The 21,271-nt window shown below is 36.9% G+C and overlaps 2 protein-coding genes across 3 annotated transcripts; one reads left to right on the top strand and one right to left on the bottom strand.

Moving 5' to 3' along the window:
• Positions 1–316: 316 nt before the first annotated feature.
• Positions 317–4,401, bottom strand: si:dkey-126g1.9 (uncharacterized). Its single transcript, XM_053482091.1, has 2 exons — positions 4,178–4,401; positions 317–2,778 (listed from the first exon to the last, which is right to left on the bottom strand). The coding sequence occupies exons 1-2, from the start codon at positions 4,346–4,348 to the stop codon at positions 2,629–2,631; spliced, it is 321 nt and encodes a 106-aa protein (XP_053338066.1). The 5' UTR covers positions 4,349–4,401; the 3' UTR covers positions 317–2,628.
• A 786-nt stretch (positions 4,402–5,187) lies between these two features.
• Positions 5,188–20,895, top strand: nlrp12l (NLR family pyrin domain containing 12-like). 2 transcript variants are annotated; one of them, XM_053481872.1, is made up of 15 exons: positions 5,188–5,263; positions 6,665–6,736; positions 9,846–9,919; positions 10,027–10,125; positions 13,586–13,654; positions 14,188–15,957; positions 16,059–16,232; positions 17,001–17,174; positions 17,284–17,460; positions 17,595–17,768; positions 18,363–18,536; positions 18,621–18,791; positions 18,870–19,043; positions 19,135–19,308; positions 20,510–20,895. In XM_053481872.1, exons 3-15 carry the CDS (start codon positions 9,846–9,848, stop codon positions 20,517–20,519), a joined length of 3,414 nt encoding a protein of 1,137 aa, XP_053337847.1. In that variant the 5' UTR covers positions 5,188–5,263; positions 6,665–6,736; the 3' UTR covers positions 20,520–20,895. The 2 variants fall into 2 exon arrangements, with proteins under 2 accessions (XP_053337847.1, XP_053337848.1); XM_053481873.1 differs by lacking the exon at positions 5,188–5,263 and adding an exon at positions 6,375–6,389.
• The last annotated feature ends 376 nt before the right edge of the window (positions 20,896–21,271 follow it).

Below are 21,271 nucleotides of genomic sequence, written 5' to 3' on the forward strand. Positions count from 1 at the left end.
TGCCATTTATGATATTTAGATATTTAGATTATTCTGTAATTGTTTAATTTCATCTTCTGTTTTTATTTTTAAAATATATGTTTAGACACTAGAGAATTATACACCTAAGTACCAAAGTAGGGTATATGAATAGAAGGATTGGAGTGTATGAGAGACTTAAAGGAACACAAATAACACTGTACCACTGATAAGAAATATTCCTTCAGCCACTTACTGTAGCCAGATATTAGTTTTCTTCCAAAATCCAGAAAAACAGAATGTACAAATAGAATTAAAGAAAAAAAACACACAAAAGTTTTTTTTTATTATTTAATTAATCTTTTCACATTTTTTCAACAGACCTGGAATTATATACAGTATATAGTAGTATATTTGTAATGTTTGATACTAAGTGGTTGGCACATATGAGAGGGGTTGTTACATAAACAATCAATTTTTAAATAATCTTTAAAATTTTATATATATATATATGTCATATGGGAAGACACAATGTTTAGTATATGAATAAAAGGATTGGAGTGTATGAGAGACTTAAAGGAACACAAATAACACTGTACCACTAATAAGAAATATTCTTTCAGGATTTACTGTAGCCAGATACTAGTTTTCTTTTCACAGTGCCAGTAGGTCCATCCCAGGAATGCACACTGTATGTGAAACCAGTCATCAGGCATGAAAACATTCATGTATTCTAATGGTTTTTTTTGTTGCATGAACCGCCCCTCCCACCCTCCTTCCTTTTTTGGAAGGTCACAGTTTTCTTCTAAAGAGTGGAAGGAAACCGGAACTCCCAGAGGAAACCCAAGTAGACACAGGAAGAAAACAGTACAGAGACTCCACACAGATACAGTCCAGGAACCCTGGAGCTCAACGCTAAACTATACAGAACAATGCTTTTATTATCAATGCATATTTTTTTAGAAAAAGCTTCCAAGAATTAAAGATTTAAAATAAAATAAATATATGTTTAAAAAATTATATCTAATACAACATACATTGGTTCACATTTTCAACATGAAAAATCACATGACACATGATCAGATAACACCAGTTTGTACACATGGCACCCAACAGTTTCACATTTTTACTTTGATCACACAAAGCACAACAGGCAAAGAAGGGAAGTCGAGCAGGGTTTGTTTGAGGCAGTATGGAAAAAGATCTGCAAACGTCATGAGACTTGACCTGGTGCTTCTGGTCTCTGTAAGAACATCCTGTTTTCATCTGCTCTAAACCTTCCTGTTTCAAAATCCTCTACACCGCTTTATACACACACTGACGACATGCTAAACCTTCGCTCTAAACTTACTTTTTCAGCCAGTGAAATCTTGGATAATTTCACTCAGAACAGTATAAATACTTATTCATACATATTATTAATACTAATACTAAAAATTAGGCAGAATAAACAAAAAAATTAAGTTAAATCAGATAAAAAAAAATTAATGATTATTCAGTGACTGCATGTAAAAGCACATATGAAAAGATAAACACTAGCGTATTCTTTCAAGTGCTAATCTAGGTATTTGGAAAGAAATACCCTACATTAGTGTACTTCTTGTGCTTAAGTAAAAGTAACTTATTATGCTTAATATCTATTAGTTGTTTATTGTCCACATTTATTCATATTTATTCCATTTTTTAAGTGATCAGGTTTTCAGAATGCTCAGAATACATTCCCACTGATCAGCCATAACATTAACACCACAAAACATTAACACATTAACACTGATCACTCATGTCTCCAGGGACCGAAAGCCATCCCATCTGGCTGGATTCAATAAAAAAAGCCAATGCACAATAGACCGCTGAATAAAGGTAACAGAACACCCAGTGCACCACAGCCCGTAATGCACGTGGCCCAGCAGGCAAAGAGCCCAAGGTAGCCGACCTGGCCTTTAAATACCCTAGATCCCAATCTGACTGAGCTCTCATGGGATACACCAGACCAACAAATCCAATCCATGGAGACCCAATCTTTAACCTACAGTGCTCAAAGGATCTGCTGCCAACACCCTGGAGCCAGAGACCACAGCACACCCCCAAAAGTCTTGTGGCGACATTGTCCAAGGGGGCAGAGCTGCCCAGGGGGCATAAGAGGAAGATAAACCAACACAGGGCTTTATGTTTGTGTTGTAATTATATGGCTGATTGGTGCATTTCAACTCTTTTGTATTGTATTTTGAGAAGATATTTTTTACTCAGATATTATTATACCTTGCAGCTACTGAGTCAAACGTATTGCGTAATGAACTAACCAAAGAACAATAGACAGACAAATGTTTCAGTATCTAGTAACAAGTCTCTGGATGATGTAGTGATAACATGCATAGTTTTCTCTTGATTTTGCTCTTAATTTTTTTTTTTTCTCATTTCTTATCCCATTGCTCCTTATATAATTTGTAAAACAAATATGAATTACTAATAAATCTAAAAGTCCATTGGTTTTCTTGGAGTCGTTTCCTTTTCTTTCCAGCCAAATATGCATTTATCATAATATGATAAGTTGCAGGACTAAAAATATCATTTTCCGATTGCTCCAAATATCCACATAGATCCCAAAACAAACAAAGTCTCAAGACTGATCAGGAAAGAGTGTCAAATCATTTGCTTGAGCCAGCTGACTTCTTATAAATGATTTGGTTTTGTCCTGTCTGCGCTTGGTCTGGACTCGTAGACGAACGCGACACCTGGGTTGGGGGCGCCGTAACCCACCGTGAAGTTCTGAAGTCCCAGCAACAAACATTTCCAGCTGTAACGCAAGGCCTTCCTCACATTCTGCAACACAAAAATAAGATGTCAATCATAAATAGTGCTAAAGAGGTAAAACATACTGAACAAAAAATAAATGCTGTGTATTTAAGGGAAACAGAATAACACATCCCAAGTATTGAATATTACTTATGCTAAAACAAGGAAATAAGTTAGTTTTTGATTTAAATCTACTTACATTTTATTTGTCACATACATGGTATGATATTCAATGAAATGCTCATATACTTAAAAAGAAAGATTTCTCTATGAAAAAAGAATTGAACTAGAGTGTATAAATAAATAAAAAAATAGACATTTTCATTAAAAGTAATCTAAAAATAAAAATAAAGAATAAAAAATAGAAAAAAAAAACCTGAAAAAATAAGTTAAACTAGAAGGGAACAGATTTCAGGATTTACAGACTGTACAGAAAGAAATTGACAGCAGATTGAAACATGAAGCATTAAATGGTACTTATACTGCATGTGTGTTAGCAGAGGTGTGGTTGACCTCATTTATGTGAAACAGTATGTAAACAAGAACGAGATACTGTATATGCAACGTACAGTATGCGCAATGTGCAAATAATATCATTTATAATATTATTGCTGTTGTTTATTTTTATAATGTGCTTTTTATATCATTCCCTTTTTTATATATTCCCTTTGGTTATTTGAAATGTTAAAAGAATGTTAGTTATATAACGTTGCAGGAGAATATTCTAAAAACCAAACAGGAACAATAATAAATGTTTTGAGGATATTACCAGTTAGCTACAGTAGATAGCAGCTATAACCAAATTACAGTACATATACTTTTTAATCTGCTCAGGTTGACTTAAAATCCTGGATCCATACTGTATGCATCTTTCCTCATGTGAAACTCGATTTCGTTTTTTTCTTTTGCTTCTTTGTTTTGAATCCAAAATGGCTTCAAACAATAATAGAATAGAAGAGGGAATGGAACCAGACCTTACACTATGTGGCTCAACTGAAGTCAGTCGTTTAATCATCTCTGCATGCAACAACATCAGCACTGATTTTAAAGAAACGTTCATGCTCCTTGTACTCATTGGATACACAGGTGCTGCCAAGTCAGACGCCATCAGTTTAGTACTTTTAAATATGCTTTGCATTTGGATTCAGACCTTTGTGCCACCCTTATTGTATACTTAAAATAATCCAGATTCTGCATATTTAAAACAATATAAACATAAGTCCTATCTAAGAGATAAACAGACTAGATCAAACGAGAACACTCTATTGTCAGGCTGTTGTCTAAATGAGACTAAGAGTACAGAATGGAGTATAAATCTGTAAACCTGTATTTTAAATAAAAAATGAAAATACACGCGCTCCTGAGAAATAATTAACTCTGACCAGCCTCCTTATCAGAAATCTGCAAAAAAAGAAATGTGCAATACCTTCCTATATTTCTTGTACTTCTCTTTCTTTTTCGCCTTCTTCTCTTCCTTTGCTTTTTCTTTGCTTTCATTCTCCTCTAAAATCACATATTTCTTTGAGCAAAAGTATCTCTGATATCTGCTCTCATTCTGTCCTTCATCCCACGTCTCTAGAAGAGATATGGGCTTCATTCTGTCTATTTCTCTTTTGGAAAACTCTTTTCCCCAAATGAGTCTTCTGTGGAGTTTCCTGCTACATACTGAGCAAACTTTGGATCATAGGGCTGGGGGTGTACAGGGGGAGTGAAATGGGAGGGTTTACTGGAGCAGCTTTGGATGAAATGAATAACAGCTTTTAAACAATGTAAAGAACTGGATACAAATGAGCCTATGGGAAGTTTATTAAACCTGTTATCAGATGCTTTGAACATATGGGGAGATAATGTACAGTTTACAGAATGTTATTCGAGTCATGTTTTTAGATCCTCCTGCTCCCAATTTTAGAGATTGTGGATAAATGATGAGGGGCCATAAACATTTTAACTCTTTGTGTCCTATTAAAAATAATTTTAAATATAAAATAATCCTATTAAAATGGTGAAGAAGACTTTTAACCAGACTTTTGACTAGACAGAGATGTGGCGGATGTGGTGCGAGTTCCTGCAATGTGCAAGTGGTGTTATTACGTGATTGTATGTACTGTACAGTTCCCACAGACAATTGGCGACAAATTATAATTTCAATATGACAAAGTCAATTTTCAATTATCAGGTGTTCCACTCGCTGAATATAACAGTATATATAACATATCACACATGTAGGGGTGAAAATAGTCCAGTAATAAACTAGAAAACACTGTTGAGATACATTTACTTGAGGCCAAATTAATGGCATTAAACAATCCTCAGTACAGATTAAAAAGGGAAAAACCCTCCACATGAATGCCCTCTACAGGCACATGGGTATGGCGTGTTTGCAGAAGTTTAAGGTGGAGCTGCAGCTTCAAACTAAACGCTGCCAAGTTCAGCTAAGGAAGTTAGAGGAAGTGAAATGACTAGTTAAACAAGTCTGACGTTATTTCAGCCGCAACACACTGTAGCTTCACTTGTAAGTATGATTTCAGGCTACCAATAATTTGATTGAGAATTTATCCTGATTTAAGATTTTTTTTTTTATGATTTGTAAAACTAGATATGTTTAAGCATGATTTGTAAGACTGTAAGCAGTTTTATTCAACCTATTTATTAAGATAAACCTAAATTTAAACCCTGGTTATGGTTAAGCTTAGCTGAATCAGTTTATACCCTATCACTGAAGATTTACAAATCATGCTTAAACATATCTAGTTTTACTAGTTTGTTGTGCTTCTGGATTCTGTTCTTATGTGGAATGTGTACAGTTATTGGACAAGACATAAGACGTTCACGTCTTCTCGTTTCTCTACTGTTACTTTCTTATCTGAAAGTAGAATAGAGGAAATAATCCACATAGTTTTTATTTTGGATTCATTACACTCATTATTATTTTTTCATGGGCTTTTTCAATGACTGCTGATGACTTGTTACAGATTCATCAGCAAAACAGGATACAAAAAAATAATAAAAACAGCCCAAGAGGACATCAAATCTATGAGGTTGTCTCTCTCTGTATAAGCACCTGACATGGCTGTAACTGTTAAGCTGCATGAATCTAAATTCTGGTCGAAGAAGAAATCAGCCCCAGTCTTAATTCATTATAGTATACTGTATCTAAATACCATTAGATATCATCATTTGACCCAAAAGTCCAAAAGAATTTTTAACAGCAAAATAATCGAATTTTAAAGGAAAAAACGTAGCACATTTATACTGTATCAGCCATCCTGCTGGTGAGAGGACATTTACAGCTGTTATGACATCATCAATAAGAACGTTAACAATTAATAAATTACATATAATGTTAAAGTCACAGAAATAAATGAGTTATTACTTCCTAACACCAGCACAAAAAGCAATTTTTCATTTCTACTTATTTTTCAGTCCTATTGCATTATTTCCTAACACTTTTCCACTAAGAAAATGTGTAACCCATGTGATGTCTTCCATGATATTAATATTAGTCATGTATCCATTATGTTTCCACCTAGTGCATAACAATAGCAACTGAGTGCGTCATTCAAGCACTGAATACGTCATCTACGTGATAGAATAATTGTCTGAAGATTGTACACACCCGGGTGGAAGGCCTGTTAAAGGTTAACATAATGATTGGTTAATTTTTTTTTTTAAACCATAAGCAGTTTATTTCCTTCAACTCCTTAAAAGGCCAAAAGTATAAGACAATGCATGTTATGTATTATAGTTCTCTCCGTGCACGAAACAGGTGATATCACTAACTAGGTCTCATCTGTCTGGCTCATCTCAGTGCTTATTAGAATTTTTATCCACCTCTGCATAAAACTGCCTAAAACCAGGGAATTCTCTATTAAATTCTGTACTTCTGTGGCGAATGTCTGTTTATGATCTTCAGGAAGCAACCAAGCAGGCAAGGATTGAGGAAGAACATGGATTGAGGCAGTTTGGAAGAACGAATGACTTCATAGTAAGTATTGATTGTTGTATAGCAATTTCACTGCACAAAAATGTATTATTCTCTATTATGCTCTATAATTATTATCTTGATGATATTATTAAAAAAAAAAAATTGAGAATGGCCTTCAAGCATCAAATTTCACTTTTGTCCAAATATTTTTGTCCACCCCCGTACACTTGCTTTTTTTGATAGAGTTGCAACACATAGTTTACACATGACTGTCTAAATATAGTTGGGGAAATTTTGGTGGTTTCATTTATTACGTAAACTCGTTTTTTATTTCACATACATGTACTGTAGTACATCGACATTCACATTTTAATGAAGCCCAAAATAGCTTTTTGTCTTGGAAAGGTTGTCTAAAATTAGTTTTAAAATACAGTACTGTGCAAAAGTCTTATTTATATTTCTTTTTTTTTTTTCGTACAAACTTTGTTATACATGTTTGTTTTATAACTTCATTATTAACCTAGTACAAAAAAAAATCAGATTTTTAAATATAAGTACTATGTAAGTATTGATGGGCAAAACATGGTATTGGTGCTAAAAAAGGGTCTGACCTACAGTAGGTAAAAAAGTGAATTTACAGATTGGATCATATAACACCATTATTTTTTTTTTTTACAATACTTAATGCTTCTTATCTCCTGATCCATGCTTCATTTTTTGTAAATAGACATAAAAGTTTATATTTTTATCAGATAAAAAGAAACACATTTTCTAAATACAATTTCATGCCCTTTCATGTAGTGTCCGTAACCCCCCCCCCCCCCCTTCCCGCCTTTTTATTCAAATTAGATGAAACTTGGACAATTTAGATTTGACATAAAAAAGATAAATCTAAAAAAAAAATTATTATACAGTACTAAAATGCAAAATTGCAAAGATCATGCAACATGAATTTAACATGGTTACGGACACTACAGATTTTTACTTTTCAAGCTCTTACCAAAAAGCATCTTTTATGCAAAGCACTGAGGTCGCCCTGGAATTTTAATGGTATATACGTTAATAAAGAATTATTGGGCAGATTACAAAAAGAAATTTGAACTGAACAAACTTATGGTGTGTGTCTAATTTGGAGCATTCAAACAAAACCACTGTTGTCAGAGGGGTTTTTTGGTTCATAGAATAATCATGTTTTTTAATAGTTTATGATAATCAGACATGGCAAACTTGAACATGGAAAAATGGCAAGATTTTCCTGCATAAAAATACACTGAAACACACTTTTAGCTTGTTGTGTTTCTGGATTCTGTCCTTATGTGGAATGTGGAATGTGTACAGTTATTGGACAAGACATAAGACATTCAAATGTCTTCTTGTTTCTCTACTGTTACTTTCTCATACCCGAAAGTAAAATAGAGGAAATAATCCACATAGTTTGGGATTCATTACACTTATTATCATGTTTCCTATGGGCTTTCTCAATGACTGCTGACGACTTGTTACTGATCCATTTAAAACAAAACCACTGTTGTTAGTCATTTTGAAAAAAAAATCTTTAATTTTGCACTTTAATTTAAGTAAAAAATTTTGAGTTACAGGTCATATGCTTCTAGAAGCTTACATCAATTTTTATATTAATACACAAAGAAATATAAAAAAAATACTTTAAATTGTAGTATTATTGTTTGAAGCAAGACTATAATGCTAGAAAATGGTCATTTTAGGGGCATATATAAAATCATCTCTCCAAAACATCTAAAGTTAGCAACATTTACACATTTTCTGCATTATATGTATAACATAAAAGAAAAATGATAAAATCAGCACCAATACTGTGTTTTTGCCCTAAGCAAAACAAATTTAGGCCAGAAAAGAAAGCAGCATATTATATAAAAGATAACTTTTCACCAAAAAACTACTGGGTTTTGCTTTATGAAAAAAAATCATACATGACTATATTTTAAGTAAAGCATCGTCACACTAGTTATTGACTTTATTTTATTTAATAATGTTTACTGCTGTTTTTAAAAGACTTGTGGCTCTACAGCAGTTATTTGCATGTGCCTAAGACTTTTGCACAGTACAGTACAAACTGGTTGAGTTTTTTTTTTTTGCCTCAGAAAGTGAAAATGCATTATACAGTAAGCTGCACTTATTTCAGTCATTTTCAGTTTCACATGAGAAACCTGATCCTAATTTCACAATTTTATAGTCTATTTCTGTCTAATGTTATATAGCAGCTAGTGAAAGATGGATAAACGTACAAGTTTGTTTAATAGCTGACCAGTGATATTGTCCTTAGCCTTTAAATATTAACACAGTCAGATCCATAAATTTTTGTAACATTGCATAGACACCTCTTTGAACGTCATCAGGTGTTTTATCTGCTTGTCGTGGAGTAATAAGGGATCAGGTCACATCTGGCCATGCAAATACTTGTCAGCGATTTGTTCCATTATTTATGAGCCCCTATAGTGAAAGGTTAGGATTACTGATTGGTTAATGCCAAACCTTTGTTAAACCTCTTGGAACAAAGCTGAAAGTCTTAACTTAATTTACGTCTTTAGTGTTTCATTTTAAAATCAATTAAATGTGGACCTGACGGTATAATATTTAAATGGAGCTACACGATATGAAAATCCTTATACTGGTTTGCATGAGTACTGTGTTTTAAAAAAAATCATTTAGACAATGAATCTTCACTAATGTGGACATCACTGAAATTATATTATGTGGAAATCCAGTCATCGTCCACTTTATTAGGAACACATGTACACGCAATCCATAAGCTCATGCAGATACACAGGTCAAGAGCATTAATATATGCTTACACCAGAAATTAAAAATGAGGAAAAAAGTGAGGTGACATGATTTTCAGTACCATATGGGTTAGTTTGAGTTTTCAGAAAGCACTGATCCTATGGCATTTTTACACAAAATCTCTAAAGTTTATGCAGAATGTTGGCTAAAACAATAATTATACTTGTGAGACTGCACACTGGGACTACAAACTGGAACACCATGTTGATGTTAGAGATGACGATCACTCCTGTATCTGCATGATTCAACGCATCGAACTGCTGTCACATGGTGTGCGGACAGGTTTCCTAATAAAGTAAATATCTAGTGTATACAAAGTTTTAAATTGCATATAATATTTGTTGAACAGATGGAAACATACGGATATTCACAATTACAGTCTACAGTGAATCACTGTGGAGAAAGTGCTCCTAAAATTGCCAGGTATGCAATACCATACATACTGCACAACGTCTACAGAAATGTTTTGACAGGTTAAATTGGAGGACACTTGATCAGTCAGATGTGTGGTATTTCTTTTGGATTTCAAGGTTGGACAAGTTGGATGGACCAAGCTGCATCTCTGTGAAGAGTTCGAGTTCAATGCTGGATCCGATTGAATTTAAAAAAGCAGCTGGCCTCATACAAGGGTAAGACTTTCCACTGCGGTCCCAGAGAAGTGTATAATCTGTATTTTATTAGTTCCGACAGAGCAATCTGATTGGATGAGAGACATTCCATGAGTGGTGATAATGGACTGTAACAGCACTGGGATGTTTAAATGTATACGGTACGTAAGTCAAGTCAAAAGTTTGGACATAAGTTCGGATTTATTTTCTACAACAATATTCTCGAACAATATAATAAACAAGTGATTTAAACCCTAGAGCACTATCTTTCCATTTTAACGCTATTTGGGATTTAACCCTGGAACCCGAAAGTTAACTTAGGTAATATTTTTGAGTTTAAAAAAAAAAAGGAAATATGAACTTATAGGATTGTCCACCACCTTCATGGTGTATTCTCCTCACCTTTTTCATGCTACAAAGTGTTACTTAACAAATGACTAAAACTAGCAAGCGTCCACTGTCGTTGAGAGATCACTGCCACAAGTAGTAGTAGAGATATTAGTCACAAATCTATCTACAAGTCGTGCATTTGTTACTGGTCTAGTTTCCTCAAATCCATCTGGTGGAAATACAGGGACAAAAATATTTGGCAAAACCTGTTAATTACTGATTTCAGGTGTTTCAATCAGGCCCCTTATCTCCAGTGAAGGACAATCTTAATGCTTCAGCTTACCAAGACATCTTGGAAAATGCCATGCTTCCCACTTTGTGGAACCAGTTTGGGAGATGACCAGCATGACTGTACCCCAGTGCACAAAACAAGCACCATAAAGCCATAGTTTGATGATTTCGGTGGAGAAGAACTTGACCCACAAAGAGCCCTGACCTCAACCCCATCGAGCACCTTTGGGGTGAACTGGTACAGAGATCGTGAGACTCGTCCAACATCAGTGGCCGACCTCATTAAAATTTTACAGAATAAATGGACACAGATTTCCACAGAAACACTAGAAATCTTGTGGAGGCCTTCCAAGAAGAGTGGAAGTTGTTATAGCTGCAAAAGGGGGAGCAACTCCATAATAAACTATGTGTATTGCAGGTTTGGCCAAATACTTTTGTCCATGTACTTTAGTTTTTTATTCACCACTTCCTCAAACACATTGTTTTCATTCGAGATCTTTATCTCTTTTTGTTTTGCTAATTTAAATGTTGTACCTTTTGTCACTGATACGTCTGTAAGGAGCCGGAATGAAAACCATGCGTTTAAGGATGTAAAGAATCAGAACAATTCCGTTTTGCTGTACATGTCTCTCTACTGTAAATTAGGAAAAATGTCCTCCTTCATTCTGCATCCTAAAGGTTACTCCTATGTTCTCCAATTGTCTCATCCCCTACTATACATCACTTTATGTATTTCTCAATCTGAGATGATGTAATGTATGTTCCTCCATGTCTGACAAACACAACCACACCATCCTGACCAATAACAAATCCTGGTCCATTCCACTCTGGTCCATTCCACTCGCTTGTAGTCACCCATTTCATACCTTTCATCAGTGTGACATAGTTGCTTTCGCAATGCTCTTCGCATTCTTTCAAAACATTTTGCTTCTGTACAAGCATTACTTGATGCATGCAAAGCAGAAATGTGTTCTGCAACCCATTCAACACTAACTAATGAGGACATTGTGCATGGTGTTACTTACCATAAGATCCCAGTCCATCTCAACCAACACGTCTTCACCTTCATTATGAGTTCAGTAAGTGTTTGGTTGTCTCACTCCAGAAGACCGATGCTCCCTGGGCTGTATGCTGCTGTACTTTCTATTTTTGAGTCAAATTTATTTCTCTGCCATATCTCTCACCTCGACAATGTCGAACCCTCAACCATCGGCCCTAAACTATTTCTGAGGTGCCCATGGAGATACCACACACTTTGTAAAGTTCATGCAGATCAGCCACGGCTTAGTTGTACTGAGATGCTAGTGCTAAACCAACAACATATCTTGCTTAAGTCTTACTGTATTTGTGACATATTTTATATTCACTCAGATTTTTTGGCAAGATGATGTTACATTCTGTATCTTTGTAGTCTGAGCTATTAAGATGCTTTTGTAGTCTCTCAAATGGAATATGATCTTTGGATTTCTTTGGATTGGAATATGATCTTCAGCAATTGATAAGATCCACTCATTATACCAAACATCTTTATGGTTGCCTTTATTGCCCACAATGTTTACATAGTAACGGCCAGAACTTGTAAAATCAGGTTTAACAGGTTGGATGAACATTATTGATCTGCCATTATTCATGTCAAGTCCCGACTCTTTTCTCATGAGGCTCTGCACATTCAAGTCAAGTCAAGTCAAGTAGGCTTTATTGTCACTTCAACCATATACTGTACAGTTCGTTCACAGTAAAAACGAAACGGAATGTTTGCTCAGACAACTTCAGTCTCTAAGTTACATTTAGTCTGTGAGTGACTTTTTAACCTTTTGGTGGAATTATTCCATGTTGATGAAGTTATCCAGTCATTCTAACACCATATCTGGTGCATGCAGTGTCTAGTATATTGCTGCACCAAAACACTTTATCCTAAGGACTTCTGTTTCAGAAAGCAATTTTTTTTTTTTGTAATACTACATTCCTATACATTTTTTGTTCTACTGTGCTGAGTCAGTTTAACTTGTTCATCGTTGTGTGAGCAGCTCTTTGCCCAGTGGAATGTACTTTAAGAAATAGCACATTTACAGATAGTAGATCTGTGCCCGTACCTGTTCAGTGGGTTTGTGCCAGGCAGTAGTGCCCTTGGTTGTTTATTCTGGGACCATAAGTTGCCACTCTGTTGGCTTTGTCAATATGCACTTTCCTGGTTAATTCCCATTGCTGTACTGCGAGGGATTTTTCCTTCAAAAATCCCTTTTATGACGTTGTTCAAAATCAATTATTTATCAAAGTTCAAGTAAGCATCATATTCTGTCTTTATCTACCTTTAGGAAAATTATTATTATTATTATTATTATTATTATTATTATTATCATTATTATTATTTCCATTACAGTTTATCTTGCTCTTCCAGACTTTTTGACCACCATCAAAAACTAAATACTGCCATCAAAAACTAAATACTCCCACTCCCTCCCAGAACAATATACCTGAAGCACATCCATTCTTATAAATGCAGACATGTAGTTAATGGAATATAATAAAAATTGTGAAAATATCTTCTAAGTATATTTTGTAAGTCAGAATGCCAGTTTTGCCAGTCGCAGAAGGATATGTGTTGCCGGAGCAAAATAAACAGTTAATAAAGCAAACAAATCATAATCTAAATGCTGTTTGTGGAACTGTGTATAAATGCAATATCACACTCAAGGTTGTGCTGTTGTGCTGAATATCAACAGCACTCCTTCTTGTGTGATATTGTTTAAGTATAATATCTGAATCATTTTTAGAACTTAATGCATCCATCATGTTTTACTGTAAGCCTCTGCAAGTAGCCAGGCCTGATCTCATCTGTTTCTGACTGTGTGTTAATCAGAAATACGTGTCTGGCATCAGTGCCCAAACCTGTGGCTGCAACAACCAAGGGTATTTTCAGAGACCAAAGGTAAGTCATAAGCTCTGAAATACTACTTTTCTATTGGATTCCTATACACTCAGGCTTTGCTTTTCTAACACACAAAATAAGAAACCAAGTAAAGAAATTGTGTGTGCAAAGTGATTAGTTAATAGAGAAATTGCACACATCAGGATTTAGACTTCAGACATAACTTGCAAAAAACAGAGGCATATCTCTTTCACTTTCACAAAAGCTAGCAGTGCCATAAAATATGCAGTGATTAATAATTGATATAGTTAACGCTATTTCATTACTTGTTTCCATGAAAAAAAAGTGAATTCAAATAAATTTTACAGCCAGAGTGTGGATAATTTTTGACTGACCCTAGCATTACCCAAGCCACATACTAAAGTGAAAGGAAAACAGAGAAGCTGGAGGGAAACCATGTAGAAACACCAGAACATGTAGATCTTTGCATGGACAATAATTTTTAAATTTGAGTTTTTAAGTTTTTTAGAGAAATTTGTATTTAGTATGTTATATTAAACCGTATGCCATATAAATTGTTTTTATGTATTTAGGAATCATGCTGATGGCTTTGGCAAGTCCTGCTCTCCTACAGTTACCGAAGTCAAGTTGCAAAATAAACAAAAGGACAGGCTAAAGGCAAAATTTCAGCACATTTACTATGACCCAACAATACAGGGTCAGTCAACATTCTTGAATGAAATTTACACAGAGCTGTACATCACTGAGAGTGACGGTGGGAATGTCCAAATGGAACATGAGGTCAGGCAGATTGAAATCATATCCAAGACACAAACCGCAACAGAAATACCAATCAAATGCAACGACATCTTCAAGCCCACACATGGACATGGCAAACCTATTAGGAATGTCCTGACGAAGGGGGTTGCTGGAATTGGAAAGACAGTGTCTGTACAGAAATTTGTCTTGGACTGGGCTGAAGGTAAAGCAAATAAAGACATCGGGTTCATTTATCCATTTGCATTCCGTGAACTAAACCTGATGAAGGGGGAGAAGTTCAGCCTGATCAGTCTTCTTCAGTGTTTTAACATGGGTACGTTTGAAGCAAGTTGCAAAGTTCTCTTCATCCTTGATGGACTGGATGAATGTCGCTTTCCTTTAGACTTTCAGAACAACCGGAGAGTGTCTGATCCAACAGAACAAGTGTCTATTGATGTCCTACTGACAAACCTCATCAATGGAAGCCTATTTCCTGATGCTCTTCTCTGGATCACTTCTCGTCCAGCAGCCGCCAGTCAGATCCCTCAACAGTGCATTGACATGGTGACTGAGGTACGAGGATTCAATGACCCCCAGAAGGAAGAGTATCTCAGGAAGAGGATAAACGACCAGAGTTTGGCGAGCAGAATCATTGCGCACATCAAGTCCTCAAGGAGCCTTTTCATTATGTGCCACATTCCTGTCTTCTGCTGGCTTTCTTCAATGGTTTTGGAGAGAACTATCAGTACTCTAGAAGGCAAGGAAGTTCCCAAGACACTCACTCAAATGTATATACATTTCCTCCTAATCCAAACCAGAACTAAAAACCACAGGTACTCTGATGGAAACGAGGGTCCATCTGATGATGGCATGATCATTAAACTGGGCAAACTAGCCTTTCAACAGCTGGAAAAGGGAAACCTAATATTTTACGAAGATGATCTCAGGGCATGCGGCATCAACGTCAAAGAGGCTGTTATCTATTCGGGAGTGTGCTCGCAGATCTTTAAAGAGGAATGTGCCTTGACTCAGAGTAAAGTGTATTGCTTTGTTCACCTGAGCATCCAGGAGTTTCTTGCTGCCGTATATGTGTTCCTCATGTGTAAGAGGAATGTTCTTGACCAGACAAGTTGCACTGCATCAGATGCTACCCAAGCACTCGATGATATTTACAAGAATGCCATAGATCGAGCTTTGAAGAGTGAAAACGGGCACTTGGATCTCTTTCTCCGCTTCCTTTTAGGGCTTTCTCTGGAGTCCAACCAGACCCTTTTGCACAGTCTGCTCCCACAGGTTGGACCCAGCCTGGAAAACACAGAAGCGACAGTCCAATACATCAAAATGAAGATAGAGGAGAACTCCTCCTCTGAGAAATCTATTAATCTTTTCTACTGCCTGAATGAGCTTAATGAGCTCTCCATACTAAACGACATTCAGCGCTATTTGAGTCCCTCCAAACTTTCCCTTGCTCAGTGGTCTGCCCTCGTCTTCGTATTGCTGACATCTGAGGCAAGACTTGATGTATTTGACCTCAAGAGGTATATCAGATCAGACGAAGGACTTCTGAGACTGATGTTGGTGGTTAAAGCTTCAGAAATTGCTTTGTAAGATCCTTACACATATTGAGCCCTTAAAAATACAAGTTCTTCTTTGTGTTTGTTTTATACAAATCAAACTAAGTACAGGTTATTGTTATGTTTCTCAGGCTGGATAACTGTGGGCTCACTGAGAGATGCTGTAAAGCACTGGGCTCTGCGCTCAGCTCTGATTCCTGCAACCTGCGAGAGCTGAATTTAAGTGGAAACTCTATTGGAGACACAGGACTGAGGCTTCTTACAGAAGGACTGGGAAATGGCAACAGTAAATTACAAACACTAAGGTAACAGTGTTTTGAATTTTTGATGGATTACTTGACCATCTGGGTAAAGATAGCAGAGAATGGTGTAAAATAAGAGTGTGATAACAACATACTATGTTGTGGCAGCCAGTGGAGGCTCAAATGATTAAGAATCTGTATTAGTGACCTAAAGGTCGGGGGGTTCAAACCCCAGGAATTCGGTAGCTCATTGTGTCACAGCTCTGAGTTACTGTTCGGAAACCGCTATTGGGACCTTAAGCAAGGCCCTTCTGATCCATGGGCACAATATAGTGCATTCAGGCATCACGTACAAAGCTAGGATACGCAAGGAATCAAAAAGATTCACTGTGCAGTAATACTTATGTGGCAAATAAAGGCTAGGACTAACGGGTCCAAGCACATTTTACAAATAGGTCCCTCTTCATTGTCCACTTCTTGACAAGGAACATAAAACAATATGGGAGCTTCATATGATACAAGTCGAATTTTGGTACCTTCACCAATGTGACTAAGTTGCTAAGTCTTGGTTTGGGTTCATGTGGGTTCTTTTACTTTTGTCTCCACTCCTGTCTTTGGTTGATTGCTCTAATGTGGTCATCTATTCTGTGTATTGTATATGGTTGAGTTGACAATTGAGACCTACTTGACTTGACTCTTTCTCCACCGAGGTTTCTGTTCTTGCCTGAGAGATATAATTCAACCTTGTTGTACTTCCTGGTTTTGACACACATCTGTTTTCCCTAGTTATAATTAAATAACCAAGTCTTTAATCTTTGCTGGTCTACGCAGGCTTTCATATTGTAGGATCACACCGCAGGGCTGCCTCACTCTGACCTCACAGCTTCTTCCCAGACTTCCACACCTAAAAGTACTGGATCTGAGTGAGAACAGCTTAAGACAGACAGGAATTCGAGTACTTGCGACCTATCTACAGAATCCAGAGTGCAAACTTGAGATATTAAGGTCAGTATCCGTTGGTGATTTTGGAAAAAACTGAATAAACCTTATGAATGGTCATCCTAGGGTTAAGGTTAATGTGAATAGACTTACATGTTTAAATTTCCACTCCTAGACTGAAAGACTGCAGAGTTACCCCAGAAGGAAGTAAAGCTTTAGCAGCGGCACTGAGCTTAAATCCGTCCCACCTGAAAGAGCTTGATCTCCACTGGAACAATCCAGGAGACGACCCAGGAGTTGAGCAGCTGGCTGATGTCATGAAGGATCCACGCTCCAAGCTTGAAGTCTTATGGTTAGAACTTTCTTTCAACATCTACAAAGCAAAGATTTTCAACCAACGTCCATGTGATACATCATACTGTACTTTCTGTGATACATCATACTGTACTATCATACAAACTTTGTTTTTATTTCTTTCCTTTACAGGGTAAGTTACGGTCTGCTCACTGAGAAATGCTGCCAGGCTCTTGCTTCTGTTCTGAGGTGCCCCTGTGGTTATCTCAAAGCTGTGGACCTGAGCGGAAACTCGATACAGGACACAGGAGCAGAGCTACTGTCTTCTGGCCTGAGAAGCCCACACAGCAAATTAGAAATACTGAGGTCAGTCTGACTTAACTTTTGGCTCGAGCAGCGATTATCATCGTCTATACCACTCTAGCCTGTATACAGGGTCGCAGGGGACCTGGGTGCCAATTCATTGCCGGCATCCACCCACTCATTCATTCACTATGGGAAATTTGGGAATGCCAATTAACCTAATCTGTGTGGCTGTGGAGAAAACCGGGCCAGGGGTAGCTAAGTGGTTAAGGCATTGGACTGCGGTTCGGAAGATCCCAGGTTCAAACCCCACAACCACCAAGTTGCCACTGTTGGGCCCTTGAGCAAGGCTCTTAACCCTCAACTGCTCAGATGTGTAATGAGATAAAAATGTAAGTCGCTCTGGATAAGAGCATCTGCCAAATGCCTAAATGTAAAACTGGAGTACCCGGATGAAACCCACCAAGCAAGGAGAGAAATTAAAATGAAATTGATTATTTTTGACTCACCCTTGTATATTGTATATAGCATATAATTGTGTATGCATTGTATTTAGTAATTGCTGATTCTGAAGCTGAGACGATAGTATGTGTGAGTTGTCTTAATTGATTAATAGACCAAATGGATTAAATTTTGTAAAAAATTATCTTTTTGCAGATTGGCATTTTGCGGCATCACAGAAAAAGGAGCTGCATCTTTGGCTTCCGCTCTTACTGCAAATCCTGTAACGCTCAAAGAACTGGACCTGAGTGAGAACCCTGTTGGAGACTTTGGAGTGAAATCACTCTCACTTGTGATAGAGGATTTTAACTGCAGGTTACAGACACTCAGGTAAAGTGTGAATGCATTTATGTAACATTTACATCTTTTCCTATTGGCTTGATACCTCCTGAACCTGGAAACTTCTCGGAACAGGCTTAGACAGGGCGGAGTCACGGGAGACGGCTGTATCGCTCTGGCTTCGGCTCTGACCAGGAACCCTATCCATCTCCGAGAGCTGAACCTGGGAAACAACGAGCTAACAGACACAGGGATAAAACATCTTTGCGACGTCCTGAACAGTGACAGTGAACTTTTCCAGTTAGAGTGAGCGCTTTACTTTACTTCATCCAAGCATCCAAGCAAACGTTATTCTCCTGACCTTCTGTTTTATCTTCACGCTAGGCTGAACGAGTGCTGCTTAACTGAGAGCTGCTGCAATTCACTGGCGTCGGTTCTCCTGAAAGAGTGCTCTAGTCTAAAAGTCTTGAATCTGGGAGGAAACCAATTGCACGATTCAGGAGTGAATACTCTCTGCGTCGGACTAGAAAGTCCAAACTGCAAACTGGAGATATTGAGGTAATGCGTTCTTCAACAATAGTACAATTTCATCAAGGTAATGAACACTGAGAAAAAAAGTAACCATGATAAAACTCTGGTCTTCTTCTAGGCTGTTTAACTGTGGAATCTCTGGAAAAGGATGTGAAATCTTAGCGTCAGTTCTGAGCAGAAAGCACTCGGTCGTAAAAAAACTGGACCTTAGTGAAAATAACCTTAAAGACACGGATACAAAGCAGTTGAACATCTTACTTGAAGATCCAGGCTACGAACTAGATCAAGTCAAGTAAGTATTTCTTTCATATATTTGCAAATGTTTGTAATTGTTTATATGTAATTATAATACTTTTAATTCATGGATTAATAAAGGGAATGAGGGAAATGCAGCTTTTGTTACCAAAAGTCTAGAAAGTGTAAACTGTGATGTCTTGTGATGACGATCCTGTGGACGGAAACTTACTGATGGTTAAAAAGCTCTAAAACTAGAGACTTCTGTCTGAAAACTCTATTATCTTAATATTTATAGTGCTTATTTAAAAAATAACAACATATACCAATCAGGCATAACATCAAGAGCCATGAAACCAACAATGATGCACTGTTCGTTCTGACTCCTTTCGATCCCAACCAGCATTAACCTTTTCCTCGATTTGATCTACATCAGCGCTTCTACTGGATCGGACTACGCAGGCCAGTCTTCACCCCCCTGTACATCGGTGAGCACTGGCCTTCCATGACCCTGCTGCCCATTCGGTGGTTTTCCTTCCTTGTTTCACTTTTGGTATGACCAGACCACTGCAGACCGGGAACATCTGACAAGAGCTGCAGTTTTGGAGTTCCTCTAACCCAGTCCTTTATCCATCATAATTTGGCGACTCAAATCCTTACGCTTGCCCATTTTTTCTACTTTCAAGACATCAACTTCAGGAACAAAAGGTTCACTTGCTGCCTAATATATCCCACCCACTTCAAGCCATCACTGTAACGAGATATTGTAACAGTTACTGTGACATGGGCAACATCTTTATGGCTAGACCACTGGGTCAAGACAACTTCAAAAAACTGCAGCTTTTGTGTGACGTCCCTGATCTGTAATTCCAAAAGTGGTCCAAGGAAGGAAAACCAGTGTACCGACGACAGGGTGATGGGCAGCCAAGGCTCACTGGTGCACATCGGAAGTGAAAGTCCGATCCAGTAGAAGAGCTACTTTACCTTAAACTGCTTTAAAGTTTAATGCTGGTTCTTGTAAACCTCTTGTATTAGCTACAGAAACAATAGCTTACCAGAATGCGTAAATAACAAAACACAGAATAAATTTATTAGATGATCAATTATAATGTAATAGTGCCTTAATATAATATATAAGTTGTTTTAATTATGACATCTTTTTGTCAACATGCTACAATAACATGCTTTTCTTTTTAAAGAACGGCTAGAGTGATGATGTATTGTTTATACCTACATTATTTTGTTTCTTTTTATCCCAGTTTATACTGAACAACGCAAAGGATGTAATCAGAAGATGGTCAGACTTGACGGCAAACAACCTGTGGACTTCTTGGAGCTCTTCCAGAATATATTTAATTTGTATTTTTCTGTTATGCAAGTGCACCTTTTTTTAGGGGACATTATATTATATATGATGCTTAGATTTTTGTTGTTTCATATGGGAACTAGTGTAGTCACTACTGTTTTATAGTCAGTTGTGTCAGTTACAGTAACTGGACTGATGATTGTGCAATAGATTTTGATGCAACATGATCAGTTAAGGTCATTTTTTTGTTAGTTCAGATTGAATTGTGTAAGTGTTGTCATATTTTATTTAAATGTATATGATAAGCCTTATTAAGAAATAAACTTTTTCTAACTTCTGTCTATGTGTAATAAATTAATGTTGACTATAACATGAAAGTCGAAAACAAACTGTCTAGCTCGACCCAAGGGGACGTTACATCCGATCCTCCAGCATTGCTCGACTGGTCCCACCATCTCTCAGGGGACGAGGAAGACGTGCATCTAGACTGTTGTCTGTTCTGGCTCCTAGGTGGTGAAATCGAAATCTAAAAATCTATCAGTACAATCTCTGTGCTTTTACATAGTACACTTTGGTGTCACTCTGTTTAAGCCTTAGACTCGGGTAGGTGACTCAGTCCAGTATGGATTGTACACTATATAGCCATAATGTCATGTTGGATAATGTCAATAATCATGTTGGAACAGGAAGGGGCTGTCCCCAAGCTGTTGGGAGC

Source organism: Clarias gariepinus, chromosome 22 (assembly GCF_024256425.1).
Source record: "Clarias gariepinus isolate MV-2021 ecotype Netherlands chromosome 22, CGAR_prim_01v2, whole genome shotgun sequence".
Lineage (NCBI taxonomy): Eukaryota > Metazoa > Chordata > Actinopteri > Siluriformes > Clariidae > Clarias > Clarias gariepinus.